The 21,407-nt window shown below is 46.1% G+C and overlaps 1 protein-coding gene across 1 annotated transcript in view; it reads right to left on the reverse strand.

Moving 5' to 3' along the window:
- LOC146191667 (cell adhesion molecule Dscam1-like) overlaps positions 1-21,407 on the reverse strand; it is an 81,352-nt gene that overhangs the window by 40,757 nt on the left and 19,188 nt on the right. The window contains exons 4-10 of the mRNA XM_084600361.1: positions 20,600-20,749; positions 17,134-17,251; positions 15,879-16,057; positions 9,878-10,147; positions 8,784-9,188; positions 3,857-4,018; positions 782-1,069 (exon numbers count right to left, since the gene is read on the reverse strand). Coding sequence (XP_084456487.1) covers positions 782-1,069; positions 3,857-4,018; positions 8,784-9,188; positions 9,878-10,147; positions 15,879-16,057; positions 17,134-17,251; positions 20,600-20,749 — 1,572 coding nt within the window. The remainder of the gene's footprint in view (positions 1-781; positions 1,070-3,856; positions 4,019-8,783; positions 9,189-9,877; positions 10,148-15,878; positions 16,058-17,133; positions 17,252-20,599; positions 20,750-21,407) is intronic.

Below are 21,407 nucleotides of genomic sequence, written 5' to 3' on the forward strand. Positions count from 1 at the left end.
ACATTACGTGAGATGCAAAACCTACGCCAAAACTTCTACTCTCTCATTATAAAATGTCGCCACTCAAAATTTGGCCTGCGCCAAAAATTAAAATGAAATATAAAAAAAATCAGGGATTGAACGCAGCATTTCATTCCTCACGTGACCTATACCACACGCTGACATCCCACCCATCATTCGGTTGTTAAAATCTAAAGGAAAATAAGGTTAGGAAAAACATGCTTTGGAGACCACGTAAGAACGATGAAAACCGAATGAGTGTTTCTAGCAGCAGTAAAGTTTATTAGAAATTATATGCGCACACCTGTGAATGCTGCCGAAATTGCATAAAACAAGTTGCTAACAGGTTTCTGATAAGATATACCGCCTGTACGTTGACTCCACCATCATCACGTACATATAAAACAGCCTAGGAAGGTGACGAGTGCGACCTTACATCTACGACAACGCGATACAGCATGCCATTGGCTGAAATCGAATGCTAGCGCTATATCTTCTATGTTTCTTCAAGAACGGCAAGAAGCGCAGGTGCTACCCTGAACTTAAAAAAGCCGTAGTGATCAATGGAGGAAGACGAGGCTCTAGAGGGAGACGTTTGCCTAAGAAGCATGTTGCGCGGCCATCGTGCAGTGTTCACAATAAAACATCTACAGTCTGTGTATTCATGTTATATTTCAGAGATTGGGTATGGTAAAAGAGCTTTCGATGTCCTCTTTTCAGTCTGCGAGAAGCTAAACGCATCCGATTTTTTTAATATTTATGACACAGTAAGTGTACTCACCCTGTACGATGAGCTCCACTGTGCGGTTGACGGAGGCCGCGTCGTTAGATACGAAGCACACGTAGCGCCCTCTGTCAACAAAGCGCACACGACCGAACTTTATTATGGAAGAGTCGTCGGTGGTTTCTATGATGCGTTCACCGTGAGACACAATGCTGAGGCCGTTCTTGAGCCACCGGAAGCGCAGCGGGGGGTCGCCTTTGGACACGGAGCACATGAGCCGCGACCGGCTGCCTTCTTCCACTTTTACGATGTCCGGGAAGAAGTGGTCGTCGATGATCGGAGCCACTGCGGGGCGCAACAAAGAGGCAAACCAATTGGAAACACGAAGACACAGGACAAACGCTGTGCATTCCTTTGTCCTCGCATTTTCGCGATGTTCTTTCCCCACATAATCATGAACCAAATAGCTGAGGCAAAAGTCTTGATTTAAAGCTCATAGTTCTTGTCCAAGCTCTTATGGAATTTGCATTGCATACAGACAAATTTCCAGATGTGAAGAGAACCTAGGATTGCGTAATCAAAGGGTGGACACCTAGAAAGAGGAAGGTGTGTAGAGTGCTCAGAAGTTCGTAGTCTCAGCGAGGCTGCAACAGCCTTGCGGTAGAGCATCCGAATAATTTCTCCCCTTAACAGCCTAGTGCTGGGACAAGGGAAATCTTGTACTCAATAAAAAAATTGGCCCTGTCCTAGCTCAGTTAGGCAAGGATTTACGTAGCGAAAGCATGTGTGCCTGGCGCTCGGCTGCCTATTCCTCTTCAATTCAATCTAATCCCATCTAATCCTATCTTATCCAGTGTAATCCAATCCAATCCAGTCTAATATAATCAAATCCAAACCAACCCAGTCTAATCAAATCCAGTCCGATAAATACAGTTCTTTCCAGTGAAATATATTCCAACCAATACTGTCCAATTCAATCCAAACCAATCTAGTCTAGTCCATTCCAATGCTGTCCAATGCTGAGTGTATACGCTCTCCCGAAATGCGCCGCTGACTAGCATATATCATCATGACTACTATCATCCTCACGATAGAGAAGGAAAATTAAGATGCGCTACTCGTTATGTCTAGCTATGTTGTTGTTGCAGTAGAGATGAGACATATTCTTGTTCTGCATAGTTGCTTCCTGATTGCCAGATGGCGCGGCGAGCCAACGCAACGGCTCTGTGTCTCCCGCCACGCGAAACTCCTCGTTCGTGGTCAATGTAGCTGTCGCTATAAAAAAAATTGTCTTTCCTATATGGCCTGTAATTAAGGAGAACTCGTTTCCTTGAGCATCAACCGCCGCTCCCATGCACCTTCGCTACCCGGTGGCGAGTCGCGAATAGATCGATACAGCGACGTTCCTCAAGGGTGGCCTCGTAGACCGACCACTGTCAACGCCACGCCGCCGCGATCTCATCCTCCACCGTCTACCACATTTTGCACAAAGGGACCCCTATCAACTTCGCATCGGAGGCCGTGCGTACCGCTCAGCATTAGAGCCGGACAGCGAGTACCTGACAATCCGCAAGAAGAGAGTCAGTCGGACTACTCCCGCAGCGGGAGCCCACCAACAACTGTCTCGGACGGCTTTTCGGTGGCGCACCGACAGACTACTCGGAAACTGGGAAGGACGAAGCCCCGGGAGAACCTCAAAGCCGCGAATGCGTTCGAGTGCGGGATTATAACCCCGTCGTCCTTTTTGGTCCCGGCGTCTTCTTTCGTGCCATCGGCACGGCGCCTAATATCGCGCTCGACGTGCGAGCCTCAGACCCTCAACGCGCCAAGAACGAAGCAAACGGCATCCACAGCCAGCGAGCTGCGGTTCCTCTCGTACTTCGCAGCAGTGCCGCCGTTCCCTTGGCAGTGGGCAGGCCTTTTCCTAGGCTCGCACTACAGACTAGGACGCGTTTTTCTGCTTTTTGCAAAAGAGCCAGCGAGTCGAGTTTCCTCTCGTACTTCGCAGCAGTTCCGCCGTTCCCTTGGCGGCGGGCACGTCTTTCCCTCGGCCCGCGCTACAGACTCCATGCGTCGCTTCGAAAGCGGATGAGTTCTTTGATAACCGAAAGTCCACCGTCATAGGTGTATTACGCCGTTTCTACCCGCGGAAGCCGACAGTCCGACAACCCCTTGGTGATGGAGCTCCGCTGGGCGCAACAATTTGACTTTGGGCTCCATCTTACCATATATGTACTCTACGGCCAAGACAGGTAGAGCACCAAGATTCTTCGAATATGCGGTTCCGCCTCGCGGGAATGCCACTCACTCAACGGGCGCACCCGGGCACCGACGCAGAGACCGGTGAAAACCTAACGTGGGGGTGGCGAATCTGGGGCCCCTCCAGAACACATCCGGTTTCATAGACCGTACCAACCGCGGGTCCGGATCATTTGTTTAGTCAATTCCAGGGGATCGTTCGCTCCCGCGGCTACTTAGCCCATCGAGTGCTTTCACGGGTTCAGAAATTCATGGCAAAAACTCGCTGTCCCCAGATCCCGTCCAACTACCTATAACCTACCCCTTATTCCTATTAGACATTTCCCATTCTCCCATTCCATTCCGGTACTTCCCAGGGGAGATCAGTAGAGTCTCCCCGGGCCCGTACTCCTGGCTGTGGGTCGCTGTAGCAGCACCTTCCCCTTTAATTTATTACTTCCATATTACAGCTTTTGTCCGGATGGACTTGTTCATTTATATCGCCAATTCCGAATCTTTCTTTACGCGCAATACAATAGTGGTGCAGGGGAGCCTGACTTCAGACGCCATCTTACTGAATGTAGTCTATGGCACTAGACCAAACGCAACCCGTCTCCATTGCGAGGCGAGTTCAGAAGGATGCGTGACCGAAAAAAAGCGGTTACCATGAAAGGAGAGAAGAGGGAGAGGAAGAGCGGAAGAAGGGGAAAGGAGAGGAAGAGAATAACCCACAGACAGTCGGTTACTATGGAAGGAGGGTACAGTGAGCACGTGAAATCGTGAATGCTTACAGGTCACTCGCAATCAGATATGTAGAAGTATAAAATGCTTGGCGAGGAATCGGTGATGTTCGCCCTCAAGCACATGCAAGAGTATCACGCACAAGGCACTTACCAACGACGGACACATAAGTTGACCCACTCGCCACGAGACCCGTTGTTCCCGTGACAGCGCACGTGTATTCGCCTTCATCGGCCGGCTTCTGTGCATGCTGAACGAGAAGGCGCCCCGTGGTGTCCACCGACTGGCGGTAGTTGACAGGCAGCACCAGCCCGGCTACGGACAAAGCAGTGAAAAAAATATGCAGACTATGACCTCGGTTTGGTGAGCCAATGAATGTATAATATTTTCAAACATAGGGAGTAGTCCGCCTTGCACAATCAAGGTTAGATAATGTTCAATATAACTTTGTATATCCGCGGTTATCCCTTATCAATACCGTGTTTACATGTTTCTCTTTCGTCTTCCTCTTGCCGCCGAAATAACTTTGTTTTCATTTTTGCTGTTATTTAGTTGCGGGAGAGAGAATTGAAAACTCATAGCAACCCTGGTTTTCTTGAGAACTACGAACAGAGTATTGCGCGTTGTATCTCCGAATATGCAGTGCGATTTATATGTATTTCTTGGAACCACATTACGGGGTCCGTCCCTAGATGTTATTTTCATTTATTGTGTTAAGAGCACTAGATCTTAGGCACAAATTTCCGGTTTAAGCGATCTCGTAGCAGTCATCACAGCTTCGGCCGGAAAATTGGTATTCAAAAACGAATAGACCTTAGGCATTCCGTTCGCGCATTGAAGACGGGAGGAAGGTGGGCGTGTGAGACGAAATACATCAGGAGGTGTCTTAGAGAAGGGTTGTGAAAAAAATTCGACCACCCTATGACCTCTAATGTGCGCTAAGATACCTCAGCAGGCTTTGCCTCAGCCCACCGGCACATATACCCAAAATGGAAAGTCAGCGAAACGCTCAAGCTTCGCCTTAACAGTAGACGCGATGGCGCCTTCGTGAATTCGCGCATTTTCTCTCATGGTTAGCAGTAGGCTACTGAACCGTGCCGTAAGGGGAGAGGCGCAAACTCAACTACAGGCCTCCTTGGCGACAACTCTCGGAAATTTTTCTCCATGTTCTGGGAACTTCCGACAACCCCCGACCCCATCCAACCCAAAACTGGGATACGGCGACGACTTTTCGGCATTTATTTATAAATTAATAATTAATATTAAATAATTAAATAATGAATTAATTAATTTGTAATACTGCCAGTCTCTAGTTGAGACCCTTTCAGGTGAGCATTTAATTCATAATATATAATATCTAACAAAAGATGATGAAAACGTCAAAGCAGCTCTAGAGAAATACGGCATTAGGCAATGCATCCAGCACAGAACTGAAAGTGCGTCATGAAATTCGCACAACAAACTCGCAAAGAACACATATAAGTTCAAAAAGGGAAACATTGGGATAACAGGCCGTCGACTGCATGAAACGGGGGAGCGAAAAAGAAAGCGAAATGCGTAACCGAATTCCTTCTTCTTCAAACCGTAGCATCAACAGTAGCAACATGTCATAGGCATCACCTTGTAGACCAAAGCTGCAAATTTCATTGGTGTTACTTGAAACACAGGGCGCTAAGGGAGGAGGAGGAGGATGAGGAGGAAAGGCAGGGAGGTTAACCTGTAAAAGCAACCGGTTTGCTACCCTGCACTGGGGGAAAGGGGTGAGTGGATATAAAAGTTGTGAGAGAGGGATGGTTGAAGTTAGTACAGTCACATCACAGACATGCCACATCACATCACGTCCCATTCATATCACCTAACATAACAGCAAAGATTCCCCTTTAAGAGTACAACGCGAATGTGTCGTTGGGTGCCGTTCGCACAGCGCACTCACTAGTTCTACCTTTTATTGGGCCTTAACAAGCTAGGCCTTCCTGTGTTTGCTTTATTGCTTCATGCAAAAAATACGGGATTGTACTTAGCTTTCCTTAAAAGCTTTATGGCGAAAGCGCTTAATCCTCCTCTTCTACCTCTTGCCTCTACTTCTTCTCGTCTACCTTTATCTTGGGTGTGTATGCAATTGTTATAATTTCATTTCTCTCTTTCTTTCTGTTCTTTGGCTTGGACGTCGGCGACGTCGGCATGTAAGCAGAGCTTTTGGATCACACCAGTTGCGAAACCCCGCTTCAAAAGTGACTAGTTTTTGTGTGCATTTTTCGGGTGCTTATGAATTGTCGCACCATCTAGAAGTGGTCAATAGAAGCTTTTTGCTGTTGCCGTCATTGCCTTTTGGAAATAAATTTCTCTCTCTTGTCTCCACCTTAAATAACTATGTACGGAAAAACACAAGGGTAAACTACTTGGTGCTTATGATTCGCCGTACCCCGAATTTGTAACTGTCGTACATTTCTCCTTTCATGTTATGTCACGTGGTTTCCAGAGCCTTAGATCACGCTGCGCAGTAGGTCTTTTTCAGCCTCCACCTAAGCAAGATTGCCCTATTTCTCTTGCGTTTCGGCTCAAGCGGCGGCTTATATAAAAAAGAAACGCATTCGCTCAGGCGCCCCATTTCTGACGTCATTTTTTTTCTCTCTAGCGCAAAAATAAAAATAAAAACAATTCTTCTGTTAAAGAGTGGCGCATCTTGCGTCCTTTATTCGGATCTTCTCTAAAAGTAGTGACCTGGCATTTTTAAACGTGCTCTTCCTTTATTGCAAATGCAGTTTTTCAAGAAAGAAAATCGTGAATTGCTTGTATTTCCTCGGTAAACGTGCCTTGTAAGGAAAGATTTTTTTTGAAAGATAAAATATCGAAAAAAGCGAAGCACATTTTGATGGATTTTTGAATTTTTTCGCCATTTTGACTTTGCGAGTATTAGACCTCGTATGCAGAGATTCCTCAAAGAAAAACAGAGATAAAGAGAGGAAGAAAACTTGCTCATTTCCGTGCCTTAACTTAAAGCTTCGACTTTTCATCCCCATTTCAGCTCTCTTGTGAATGGAAAAAGCATTTTGTTATTTTAAGTTTTTTAGTTGTATCGTATATTTCTTGCATGGAACAAAATGTTGAAAAACATTCATTTCCCGCGCCCGAAATACTAAAAAGGGACAGTAGCTCCACACGGTTTCCTTTTCGGAAGCTTTCAACATATGCTGTACAAGCTTATTCTCTTTGGTCTTCAATGAATTTTCTTGCTTGTACATAGCAGAAAAGGCTAAAAAAGACATTTTCATTGCTTGTAGGTTCAGCCGCGGGTAATGTTCCGTGGCTGCTGCGGTGCTGTTGACTTCAACGAGGATATAACTTAGTGCGCGTGCATAAACAGGGCAATATCAAACTCGAAAATAAAATTGATCTCCTTATAATGCTGACCGGCAATAGTTTCCCAGACAGTTTCAATATAGCTTACATTAAACCGCACGGAGAGTAGAAAAACACGGACAAATACGGTACAAGAGAGGAGGTGCACGTTAGTGTAGTTTAAACGAAGGTTTGTCCAAATGTCTCCCTGACTTTAAGTTAGAACTGCTGTCGACGATGGAGCCTATGGTTTTCTTAAGTTCGTTAAAGGTGTAAATGTGATGTTAAAATCAAGTAGACTGCGGTACGGTAGTCTAACCAGAAGAATAACGCATATAGACAGCCTTTGAGAATTAGAGCAGGAAGATAAGCGACATTTTTGAGGCAATTGGCCCAGCTGTCGGAGGCCCTAGGCATTTTTGTTATAATGGGAGTCACGTTCAGCGAGATACCGTTTCCAGTCGTGTCTCCCTGCGCGTGACGCTTATGGTTTCTCTACGTGCTGAAAATAGCCTCGCTGGTCAGGTCTCATTTTCATATTCATGCAGAAAGAGATACAATTATTACAATCGGCGTGACAGATCGACATCCTCTCTAACTAGGTTTAGTCCACCCCGCCCACTCAATAGGAGAAACGAGATGTCATGGCACCCAGCAAGACAGCATGCATGGATCGTTTGTATGAATGCAGGCTTCTAGACTAGACCGCATAGGCGGTGGGTTGGTGTCCTTTGTGCAGAATAATGCACAAAGTTGGCGCGCTTTATGCAATAAGCCTAGTTTTCCTTACCCACTTCATCCCTCTCTCCCATTTGTGGGCAGCTAACTGCCTGTTTAATCGCGTGCATTTGTTTAAAAACAAAACAAAATACGAAAACAGTTTTCATTCTTCTTTTCAGAACGCCTGGTGATCACATTACTTCTTGAGCTTATGCTAAGTCGAGGACCAGTCTGCGAATCCTCTCAATAGTTTCGCTTTATTCTTCGTCTTTAATTTTCTTTGTAAGTCTGCTGCTCATTAAGTTATTGTTTTTTCTGGGAACTTTGTATGGTAGTTTAGGAGTCGCAATGTAACAAAACCTGCCTCGTGCAGATAATTTTTGCTGATCTCGCCGCTTGTTTGTCGGAGAGCTTGCGAAGCTCAAATTTCACGTTTGCAAACAGGGGACATACGGCCTCAAACATACAAGGCGATGACAATAAAAATTGTCTCGAAAAGTTTGAAACGATTCCTGAGATTGTAAAACGCCAACAGTTGAGGGTCCAAAAGAGGCGTTGCGCCCAGAACTGGAATACGATAAGTGTCAAGGGTCCTCTTAAGTTGGGGACAACGTAGAGGGCTATGGAACGAAAACTGGTAGGTGTAATGTTAAGAGATAAGAAGAGCGCGGAGTGGGTCAGAGAAATAACTCATGTTACTCACTTTCTAGTCGAAATCAAGAAGAGGAAATGGGCATGGGCAGGACATATAGTGCGAAGAGAGGATAACCGATGGTTGCTGAGGGTAACAAACTGGATTCCAAGGGAAGGAAAGCGTAGCAGGGGGCGGCAGAAAGTTAGGTGGGTTGATGAGATTAAGAAGTTCTTAGTAGTCAAGAGGATGCAGCTGTCACAGAACCGGGCTGATTGGAGGATTACTGGAGAGGCCTTTGTCCTGCAGTGGGTATATCCGGCTAAATATGATGATGATGATGATGATCATGATACGTAAGTATGTGAATCCGCCAGCATTTCAACTCACCTTTGTGCCATGCCAGAGACTCAATGGGATGACCGCCGTAGGGACACCGCAGTGTCAGCTGGCTCCCGGACACCACGGTGACGTTTCGCATGGGTCGAACGAAAGGCGGTCCCTGCACGTCCAGCCTCGCCGAGTGTGATTCGGCTGCGATGTCGTTGCGAGCAACGCAGCTGTACTCGCCGCTGTCTTCCAAGCGTGCCTCCGATATGCTCAAGAGGGATTCCACCTGCGAGGGACTCAACTCGGTGCTGATCTTGAGGCGTTGCGAAGGGTACAGAAAGTCGCCGTCGATGGCCCAGCCTATTTCGGGTGAGGGACTGCCACGCGCGCGGCAGAGAAGCGACACCGGATCGCCTCTTTTCACCGTCAGCGGTTCGAAGGTGTCGACAAGCGTCGGGGAAATATCTGCACGGCACAAAATGGGGAGTTTATCCTGGTTAGACCGCACGAACAGCACGGCAAAATCCACAGCTGCTTTATAGCCATTTTGTTTTCCGAAACACATAAGTGGTGCAGCGTAAATGCCATAGGAAATCAGGCAATAAGGTGGTATATGAGAGTGAAAAGCATGCTGGTAGTTTCGCGAATGAGAACAGGCCGAAATTTGCCGCTAGATAATACGCGAAAATATGATGGCTGAGTGCTTTGCCAAAGAATAAATGGGTCATCCGCTTGCTTCAGACGACCCAAATTTCGGCAACTACGGCCCTAGTCATTCATTTACAACTGTCCACAACGTTGGTATCGTTTACTGCCAGAGACCATCGGTATAGCATTGGGTCCAGCACCCTTGAAGTTGCCTACGGTTATTGGGCCCTCTAAGATTCGAAGAAGGCTGTCAGTGACTAACATTAAAAATTCTGCCGAATACTTTGTCACTGCAGTTGAAAATTTGAAGTGAGAAGGAACAATGCCATGTTCCACTTCACAGGCATATAATTTGACCGGCTCTATTGAGTGGCTAGAGCCCACGTTTCATCGAGACTCTCTACAACTTTGCCAAAGCTTGCCCGCAAGCTGGCTGATATCATTACTATTTACTGCTTACAGTGACACACTGCTCCTAGCGCCAAGTGGGAACGCTGGGGACTCACCGTCCAGCCTAAGTGAGGCAGCGGCCTGACACGAGTCACGCTCGTTTGTGGCATAGCACTGGTACATTCCGGCGTCTTCCCGGCGCACAGTCCTGATGCGGAGCCTGTCTTCAGCCAGCAAGTCGATGCGCCCGTCGGGTAGAAGCTGGATGCCATCCTTGCGCCACGTGATGCGGTGCACGGGCTGTCCCGACACGCTGCAGTTGAATTCGGCCGGCATGCCGATGGCCACCGTCTGCCGCCGAGGCTCCAGCCGTGCACTCAAGGGCACTGCGGGTCATAAGGGAGGAAGAAAAATCAGTGCAACAAGCTGAGGCATTACAGATTTCAACACCATGCCACTGTGCTGGCTGGCTCGCCCCGCCGGGGTGGTGCAGTGGTAAGACGCCTGACTATACTGTGCCGGAGTACCCGGGTTCGATTCCGACTTCGGCGGCTGCGTTTCGATGGAGGCGAAACGAAGAGGCGTCCGTGTGCTGTGCGATGTCAGCGCACGTCAAAGATCCCCAGGTGGTCGAAATAACTCCGTAGCCCTCCACTACGGCTCCTCTTTCTCTCTTTTCTCTTTCACTCCCATCTTCCTCCCTTCCCTTACGGCGCGGTTCAGGTGTCCGCAGAAACATGTGTGACAGATACTGTGCTTTCCCTTTCCTGTGAACCAATTATTCATTATTATTATGCCACTGTGCTGGCCGAATTCAATGCTTCGATCGAGACTTTCGATTCAACACTGTTGTAGGCCTGGTAAGAACGAGGACCGCTAAAACACTGTTATCTTTTCGTAATATAAAAGCCAGTGAGACTGTTATGCCCGTTCCAGGCTTTCGCTCTCTCTACATGAGCCATTAGTGTATTTTACGTGGCATGCAGCTATCCACAATAAAATGTGGGCCACACCAGTGTTGTTTCATAAAATAACAGCCTTTTTTTATTTTTCTTTCTTCAACGAGCTCGTAACCCTCAGTACATGAAGTTTAATGCTTTTTGCGTCCGCAGTCATGCGGCTCATAATACCGCTCCGATTCTCATAGACTCAGTAGCCATAATCCTTCAGCCACCGCGCTTGTCTTCATACTTTGCAAATAAATGATAACGCATGTGATAGCTACTTGGCGAATTTGTTTTGGAAGGCAGACAATTCCTAAAGAGCATCTGAATGAATGACAGCTTTTCGTTCAGCAGGATGGGTCAAGGAAAGCAGACCTATTCGAAGTTTTTTGTTTTGTTTTGCTTTCACCTAAACTTAGAGGAAATGGTCTCTATAATGTGTACGTTTGTGTTTTAAATAACTCCTCACGCAACTGAAACGAAGCGTCGAATTATCCAGTATTCCAGCATTCTCTTGACTTTTGACCTTTTTTACATAAGCGGCTTGTATGAAGCGTCCTCTGTTTGAATGGAACTCTAATGATTGGAGATGATAATGAAGTCATTGAATTTTCTAATCACCAGTTGAGTCAAAGTTACGGCCTGTAGTTTGCTATATTACTCAAGTTAAACATGTGCGGCACTGGCTGGAAATAATGAGCCCTACTTATCGAATTATGGCGACTATAAGGAAACATCAACTTAATAGTTTAAACGCGAGAAAACTGAGACATATCGAAATAACGTATTTTCGCGATTCTAAGAATCCACCCCTCCTCCCCATCTCTTCTCTCTGTCATTTCGAAAAAATAAAAATTTGGAAAAACATTTGCGTGAGAATCTATGCACTCCCCTTTTCGCGAGGAGGAGCGCGTAAACAAAGGCTGCCGGCACGCTTGCTCATTCAGTCGTCGAGCCGGAGCATTCAGAGACCCGACGTGGTGCGGCGACGCGGCGCAGTCTACGGCTTGTTGAGTTGCTGCGCTGCGATACTACACGACACCTGACAGCGCAGAGCTCCAAAAGCTGGCCGAAAGCGAGCTCGATAACTCTATCATCAACGTGTTGTCACGCGAACCTGAAATCGGAGGCCATTCCCTGGAGTTCGGCAGGTACCGCCGGTATCGCGGGCCAACGTTGCTTTGTTTAATGCGAGCTGTTCGACAGCCATAACGGCAGTGGGAATAAGTTTGAAAAGGGCTGCAAGTTCAAACAAATTGTAATTGAGTTGGCCAAAATGTTTGCTAAGGTTTCTTTTTGTTTGCCAAATAAAAGGTTATCTATTACATCCATCTCGAAAACAGTTAGGGGGGGGGGATGGAATTTAATATTTTTGAATCTGAGCACCGGTCTCATTATTTTCGAAATTTTGATCGTGAAAAGAAAAGGGGGGGGGGGGGAAGGGGGTTCTTAGAAGCGAGTAATGAGGGTGCCTACAAACCCTAAGGCATCTGCACTGTTACGTGCTAAACCAAAATCCCCCAACAAGAAACAGTGATATAGAGGCTAGAAGATATAAGAATATACCAGTGAACTAGGTTTACCGTTGGTGACTACTTTGCGCCACTTAGGCTACTATACGACTTAGTATGGGTGTAAAAACTTCGGTTGGGCTCCTGGCTACATCAAACTTTTCTTTTGGTCGATTTACTCATTACTTAGCACATCTAGCAATTGCCGCGTCTATATAAATGCAGCAGTAGCGCATCGTGTTTCTTAGCGCATCTCGGTAAGATGATGCGCTATCGTTTACATGTGCCGCGTCTGGTGGCGCCGCCCAGCGTCGCATTTTTGAGTGAGACCGAATCTGATCGCACTCTTCTGGTTGCGTTCCCACGGCACCACGGGGCCTCCCGTTGAAGCGGACGGCGTCTCTTGTCGGTCTTGCGATACCTGTGTTACATTGCCTAGAATATACCTGCGACAAGGATCCCACCGCAGCATTTCGTTTATCCATTTTTTGTATTATTTTAACAGCGTAGACTAATGCCGACGTCCTAGCTATACACCATGTCTTGCATACAACTACAGCGTTGCCCTCGGGTACGACAGCCTGCATGCAGCGAAGTGCCCTTGCGTGCTACCGGACGTGCGGCAGAGTGGATTGGCCACAAATAGCTTTTAAAAAAATGAGTGAATTTTAAAATGAATTTTAATACAGTGCAGGCTTGAATAAACGTGCCAAGAGCGCTCGAACAATGTCCAGCTGTGTGAAGGAAGCTAAGTGTTAAAACAATACCAACTTTAAAAACATTTTCTCTTAGACCGACAGTTCCCCGCTTGAGAGCCCTAGACAAGTATGCCGGTGTCGAGTATCTGCCCGTCCATCGACACACGCGAGCGTTCCGTTTGGCATAAACCAGCCGTAAAGGCAGCAGGCCAACCGGAACGCTACGGCCGAACTCTTTCATTTTCTGTTGGATGACTTGAAGATGCGCTTGATTGCGCTGCCATATTGAATCGAGTAGCTGACCGATGTTAATATTGCTTATGATTGCGAGAAATGCTGTTGTGGGGGTGGTGGTGGTGGTGACTATGGTTTAGTTTTGGGGTGGGGATACTGGTCACGTCTTATGTTAGCCATCTTTGTGGCATCACTCTTGGTGACCAGGGGGAAGGGGAAGTTGGAATTAGGGAAAGGTAGGGGAGGGGAGGTTATGCTGTTGTTTCCTCGCGAGATAAGAGAACACTTACACAACACGTCCCGTCCTCCGACATCCTGCATGCTATCTGGCTGTCTGTACGCCGCCAGTGCGGGCCGGATTTCACCGGAAGTGAGCACTGGCGTGCCTTCCCACCATTCGCAATACGATGCACCGCGAAAGTCGACTCCCCCTCTCGATCTTCCCCAGTCCGGCAAATTAATGCGATGTGTTTTCCTGGCGCAGTGTGCTGGTTTACATGAGGGCGATACGCCAGAAAGTTGATACGATACGCTCTTGTCGCATTCATATAAGCGCGGCTAATGACAGACAAAGTATAGATCAAATAAAGCCAACCCATTATTACCGTGTCGTGTTAAATGACGAAGTGACCTCCACGCTAAAGGGATTGTGCTCATCAACACATTCTAACACTCGCCTACAGAGCCTACGTACGCTAAAAATACTTTTACAGTCTGACGATGCGCGCCATTTGGGAAACACCGTACACCTAGATTACTTTCTCAGTTGGGATCATATATGCTAGGCCTAGTGGGAATTTCAAGCGGTTGAAAAAAATTGATGGTTACCAGTCCAAAAATTTATCGGGGCACATGGAAATGTCGCTAGTGTCTCATTCGTGCGCTGATGGGAATTTTATATCATGGAGCAGCCCTCATAGGCACAATCGTGGGTATGTGAAGCTCGTCTCCACACTGCCTTTTGTTTATTTGTTTATTATGAGCAAAGACTACATTGCTGCCCGCGACACCGGTACGCTCGATCGTCAGTTTGTGGCAGGCAGCGACTGTACAAGAACAATTGTAGCGAATGCCATTTCCCTCACATGACACTATGCGCATTGAAAGTTATGTCCCTGTTAGTTTATTTGAATTTGTTCCGCAGCTGTCCCCGTGTTCTCCTGAAAACTTGACAAAAACAGACCTGCATGACAAAATGAACATGAATTTCCATACCGGCGATTCGATGAATTCGGTTCAATCTACAGACCCAAGGAAATATGGCTATTTAACGTCTAGCGGTTAGTCCCAATTGTTGGTTAGATTTTTACTGCAATCACTCTGGTTTGCCGACTCGCCCACTCGTAACCTTTGCTCAAAGGCATCATATATTCAGATAAGTCATGCGCACGCAAATTAATCATTTAACGATTTATTAATCCGTAAGCATTAAGTGGGTATGTTTTCAAGGTCGTGTCACGAGACGTTTGTCGGCAGGATTGCGTTTGAGCGAAACGAGTGATAAGGAAACGAATGTTTGCACCAGATTGAAAATGAAAAAATCTCGATGGCGAGAAATTTGGTGCATACAGAGTGATTAGTCAATTAATTAAAGTCAATTACGTCAGACGTCGGATCTGTTTTCAAGGTCATGTCACCAGAAGTTTGTCGGCAGGATTGCGTCCGAACGGAACGAGTATAAGTAAACCATTGCTTGCACTAGATAGAGGATGAAAAAATCTTGCTGGGGAAAAATTGGGTGCATGCGGAATAATTAGTTAATTAGAGTCAATCAAGTCAATCAGACGTCGAAATAGTCAAGGGGTTAATATCGACTATCATACTGCCACGTCACAAAGTGGAAGCCTCTCCTTCTTCTTCTGTGTTTCTTCTTTCTTCCACAAAGAACACTTAGGCATTCCCCCAATGCGGGTGCCGCAGTGATCTCAAACTTTCCTTATTGTTGCGAAAGCAACACTACGCTAGTCGGTGAGCCATTTCGCGGAGCCCCCGATGAGCCAAGGTGCGCATGCTCTAAGAGAGAGTGACGTCCCACAGAGCACAGCCGCCGCCGACTCATCCGCTGCGCGGGTGACTCAGGGGTGTCGCCGCCGCCGCACCAGCTGCGCATGCGCCAGGAGGGAGTGACGTCACTCGGAGTACAGCCACCGCCTACTCCTCCACGGCGTAGTGACTCAGAGGTGCCGCGCAGCCGCGTTCGCCGCGAAAAGAAGAAAAAGAGGAAAAGAAGCAGAAGAAGAAGAAGAAGGAGACGAAGAAGAAGAAGAGAAGGAGAAGAAGAAGAAGAGAAAGAAGAAGAAGACAAAAAAGGGAGAAGAAACCGCTGGTGACAAAAACTTGGTAGTTACCACCGTGGTAGAGACGAACGACAACAGCGAGTTGCCCGAACCAAAAGCTTTCGCTCCACATCCGGTTCAGCTCCGTCGAACCTCTGTAATTTTTATTTTGCAACTCATCTGTGGCTGAAAGAGTCAGCAAAGCAGGTAAACTTTGGTCCTCGTTAAATATTGCTTGCAGTGCATGAAAATTTTGTTTTTATCCTTTCTTAACGGAAACCATAATCGTAGTATTTATTCTGTTTTGGCTACAACTCTGACGATAAGATCAATTGGCGTGGTTACCTTTCGCTACTTTTATCTTAAGTAGCAGTGAGTTCACCACAGACGCGCAATAGAAGACTATGATGGCGGACGAGGGGGAAGGGGGGGGGAGGGGGGAGTGGTTACCAACCTGCCACTGTAAGCATCGTCTGGACCCTCTGTTCGCTGACGCTGTTCCTGGCAACGCAGACGTAGCGTCCCCCGTCCTGCACGTTGACACCGCGTATGCTGAGCACGCCGTTGGAAGACTGCAGTCGGTGGGATTCAGTGAGCGAAAAACGCCTCCCTGTCCGGTCTTCTCGATGCCAGCTGCACAATGAAGGTGAGCGCCCCACTTGTAACTTGTAGCCAGGAGATATCAGTTAAGTTGATGCAACTTTTTATATGTACCCATTGATATGCGAGCGCTCAGATCTTGTCGTTATCAGCGAAATATCAGACAGCCCGTTTCTCTTTGTTTCACTGAAAGTGCCTAAAGCGATGCAAAACCGAAGGTTTTATTTTTTTTTTTTGTTTTGAGCGAGATATTATGCATGGAGATGGAAAAAAGGAAGCAGTCTAACCATTCGTGCCTCTGAACCTTCTTACGCACACCGTCTCATAGCTAGCAGAAGCCTTCCACACAAAAGATTCAGCATTTTTTTTTTACGAATAGCTGCTCAGGAACATCGGCTTTCAGTATACTTCATTCTTTCTGTTTATGTCTATCACTAGGTTGCTTCTAATATAATGTCTCCTTCGGAAAAGAATGCTCGTACGCACAACACGTACGCACGTATGGGAAAATATAATGACCGTGCACAACTCATCGGGTTATTGATGGTCTGGTTTGTTAAGGTTTTCGCCACATAAGTAACTACAGAGTGGAGAAAGTGCAGAGTGGATCAGATAAACAACTCAAGTTACTGACATTCTATTGGAAATCAAAAAGAAGAAATCGGTATGGGCAGGACATGTAGTGCGAAGAGAGGATAATCGATGGTCGCTAAGTATTACCAATTGCATTCCAAGGGAAGGAAAGCACATCAGGGGGAGCCAGAAAATTAGGTGGGTGGATGAGGTTAAAAAGTTCGCAGGGTAAAGTGAATGCAGCTAGTACAGGATCGGGTTAATTGCAGGATTATGGGAGCGGCTGATGATGATGACGACGACAAAAGCAACTGAGGTCATCATGCGTCAAGCAAAAGGCATAGTAACGTGCTCCTTATGTTGTTCTTATTATCTATTGACCTTCATAAAGAGTTCTTACTTCTCGGGGGTTTATTGTGTATTCTTTTGTGTTTAATAAAAGAGAAACTTTAGCTCAAGAAGTCGCATCTACTTGCATTGATTCCTCAACATTACTCTCGCCGCTTGACTCCTCAACGTTATCATGAAGGGCTTACATGTATTGTGGCGACGGATATCCCTGAGCAACGCAGGGAATGTCTACGTGGCCTCCCACCGTCGTCATCACCTCGGAAATGGTCAGTGTGAGCTTGACTTGCGTCGTGGTGTGCGCATCTGCAAGGAAATAGGCCAGGTCGTATAAAGATTCGAAATTTGGGTATAGATCCAGTTTATCTGCTCTGACGTGTTGCGTTTATGATGCCTCAATTACTTCTTTACGCTTAACACGGCGAAAGTTTCGGACGTGTTTTCCGATTCTGTGAAATTGTGGATGGCGAAATTGTAAATGTGTCAAAAGGGATTTTACGGCTCCAAATAATTTACGACGCAAGAGTATCTTGTGTAAACAAATTGAAAATTCTTTCCCAGTTTCCAGCACAAAATTCGATATAAAATATAAAAATATAAATATAAGCTCAGTCGCCTAGGACACATTTTGGACAATCCCACATTTAGACAAGCTAAAATAAAAGCGGAGGGTGAAAGAGAGAAAAAAAAAAAGAACAATTGCTATGCTCTACAAGGCCGTGGCCGTCGCATATAACCAGGTCTAGACAATACAATAGCTGCATAGTTCAAAATATATTTACTTTTCCGTGCGCCGAAATACCTCGCTGGTCGTACTCTCAAAAATCCAACGACCTTTCACACGGATGGCCTTAAAGATTTTGCGCGGAGTGATTTCCAGCATATCTGAGGTCTTCGTCAGGGCTGGTCTTCTCGCGGCTTTTCGCTCCACAATATCTCTATCGTCTTTCTTTTTTTTTTATCTGACTTATCTCCTTTGCAGTTTTGCCGCGTTGAGCGGGTTTCTTCGAAGTACATTAATATCGTCCACCATTGTCTTTTCACTAACAGAGCTGTAAAAAAAAGAGAGTTAATTTGCAGCGTTTGCCTCTCCTATAGCCTTGGATGCTTTATACTGGCCTCAATGCTCTTTAACCAATCGACCAAGCCTCATCAGGCATTTAGAGCTGTTTATGCAGCCTTAGCAATACCTCGGCTGTTCCTCAGTGGCTGGTTTATTAACGGTCGCCCAACATTAAGCGTTCTGAACAGCGTACAGTAAGCAGCGTGACATCGAGACTCCCCATAACTATACCCAGTACAACTAACGCAACCTTGCTATACTACTGTAGCTGAGTCTGTAAGTGCGTATCATACCAGCTCTGTGAGAGTACGTTTATATGTCAAGTAAAGTAAAAGTTTGCAGTTGGCTATGCCAAATGACGACATAGCAAAACACCTAGCAAGGTTGCTTGGTGAAAGACGTTTACAAAAAGAAATCCAGCGGCAGCGCTCTATTTTGTCTCTTCGTGAATGCTGAATGAGGTTCGTTCCCTGCGACTTGAACCCGGTACAACACAAAAAACTCTCGTAGCGCGCAAATGTAAACGATAATGCATGCACGTCAGGCCTACAAATCGTTTTATCGACGTTTCCGGCCACTACTGAACATCCACAGATCAACGACTGGCTTGCGAGTTTTCAATGCTCTTGGAGAACGCGATCACGCTGAATAATGAAACGCTTACAGCTGCACCCTCGCAGTTTCCACACTGGCGCAAAGGCGAGAGTTCACCGTAGACGTGAGGAACAAATGTACGAGCGCAAGAACCGGCAAAAACAAGTAAATAGCCGTCAGAATGAAGTGCTGCAATGAGAACGAGCAGTGGTCGCTGGCCACAGCCACTTCCGTTGCTTATATGCAGTGCTGCAATCTAGAGAACTTCCTCAGCGACTGTGCCTTAAACTGGTTTGCTTTGACCAGTGCCAAGTAAAAAAGAAGTTGCCTCCTTCCCGCCAATCGTATTTTGGCGCCTTCGTACGTGAGAACGCGACGCGAACTACTCGCTGTCGCACGTTCGGCCCGAGCAAGCCCTGTTTATAGCAGCGCATGCAGCGGCGTACATCTGGGCTCCTAGACAGGACCGCCGCGCTGGGTAAAGAATTCCCAGCACGTTCTTGGGTAATGTGGACTGCAATCTGCGCTCCTGCCTCTCCTCGGCTCGGTCCACCCACGTCCTCTGAGATGTTTTCTCTCAAACACGTCGTCCGGATACAGCACCCGCTGCTTGATTGAAAGCCGGAAAGCGTGGGTACGCGTGAAATTACGCGAAGAGACCAGGGCAGACTGGTAAGTTTACGCCTTTTTATAGAGGCTTAAGTAATGCCAGAATTTTGTTCCCAACGATCTCTCACGACAGGGAACTACTGAGTAAGCACAACGAAAGTATTTATCTCAAGTGTAGGACCACACGAGCCAAGCTAAGAAAAAAACAAAAAGTACACTTTAGGTTTTTTTCCCGCACCTCAGTATTCTTGTGTTCCTATTAATGCATTCCTTGGCCCACTTCCGTGGGTATTATTTCTTCCTTGCAAATACATGTGAAATAATGAGTAAATAAATGCATACTATACTTTTGCGCCTAATGAAGGGACACGCGAAACGACGCACATCTTTTTGGCTGTTTCTTTTTCGTTGCTTAATAAAAGTATCCACGTTCATTCGGTCGGCAGTCAGCTGAAGATGATAGCAAATGTTTGCAGGTGCGTTTTCTTAAGCACCCAAATTATTATTAAAATATATAGAGATTGCTCGAGGAACCAAATTTTACCATAAAATCTGTTTCTGTTTGGTCTGGAATGTTAAGGATTGAGTGAGCCATGCTGTGTTTGATCTTCAGGTTAAGTGCTGTGAGATGTGCTATAGAGTGATCTGTAGTCGCGCCCTTTTTGGATAGTATTACGGGCTACTGCTCGAGTTTTATCTGTGGATGGTTTAGGAAAAAGCTAACTATGCTTTCCAGCACGGAGAGAACGTGTTTTCCTTAATTTAGCATGTGACTCGTATCAGGAAGAGTAATCCCTCCATAAGCCTACTTTACCCCCATTTTTATTGTTCAGAACATTATTCTATGTATTTTATCACCAGTAGTGAATGCAAGCTCCGTATTTTCAGGTGTGTTTAGAGAAAAAGTCCGCTCATTAGAATCGTAAATATCGCGCATGTTAAAGAGTGGCCCATACGTTCAAAACAAATTCAGGAAGAAATGTGAATGGATTGGCAATTATTGGTGGTAGAAAAGAACAGACTTCTAAAATAAAATATCACTGCACAAAATAAATAAATTTCTCGTTTCTATGAAACGACATCTTGCGAGATTGGAACAATGCGTTTCTGTACGCACTGATTACACAAAAAATATCACGACTACACGGTTGCGGTATACTTCAAGCCCTTCTTGTTGAACTTCAAGACAAAGCTAAAGGGAATGAAAAATAAAAAAGAGAACTTTATTATTTTAGTGCTGAGTTAGCTCCTTAAATTGCGCTTCTCAATAGCCCTGTGTTGTAGAAGACGCTGTGTGCAGTAAATGATAGAACGGGTACCTGATGCATGGTTTGTTTTTAGAATACAACAGAGGACTCGCAGGAAGTTGTGAATGGCAGATGACTTACCAGATACAATAATTTTCCCGGCCACAGGACTGGCGGTAAGGCGACCTGTGAGCCGATGCCTTATGCGACAGCGGTAGCTTCGATAGGCATCTTCTGGCGCCGTGTTGTGGACTAATAGTTCACCGCTCTGCAGGAGGGAGTAGCGATCTTCTGCAAATTCGGAGAGAAAAAGTTGCCATTTATACGCGGCACAATACAGGAAATCAAACTTCCGAATTTTGAACTGAAAAATCAACGGCTCGACGGGGCAAATCTCATCTTATTAGCGCAGAATTTATCCAGATTTAAGGCAGCTTTTTTTCTTTTTTTTTTCTAGCTACGAGTGCTGAGCATACAGAGGTGATTCAAATCCGGGGTGCTTGTTTTTTTAACTGTTTAGATATAATTAATTTAAATCCCACAAGGGATACGTCGATGCGAACGTCTGTGCAAGTGAGCTGTACAGCTGCAACGGAAAAAGAATGGCACAAGTGAATCATGACCGGAGCGAAAAAATCACTATACATGGCGCTGTTGTTGCCGAGTAAGCCCAAAGCGAGAGTGCCAGGACCATTCCATTTCGTAAAGCGGGGGTGCCAAGCAGAAAAGAGCGCGTCCTGGCATTGGCCCATCAGAAATGCAACGTCTTAAACGAACGCCTGCCGATTTCTTATCAGCCAAACCATACGCTATGTTGGCTAAATACATAATCTAGATTTTTATTTCTTGCGCTGGCGTTGCGAGCAACGGTATCTTTATCACCTTTTCCCTTTAAAACTTTTCTGGGGATGAATTGTCAAAAGTAACGTGCACGTGGCAGTGCCTACGT

Source organism: Amblyomma maculatum, chromosome 4 (genome assembly GCF_055883805.1).
Source record: "Amblyomma maculatum isolate TAMU_Amacu chromosome 4, ASM5588380v1, whole genome shotgun sequence".
Classification (NCBI taxonomy): Eukaryota; Metazoa; Arthropoda; class Arachnida; order Ixodida; family Ixodidae; genus Amblyomma; species Amblyomma maculatum.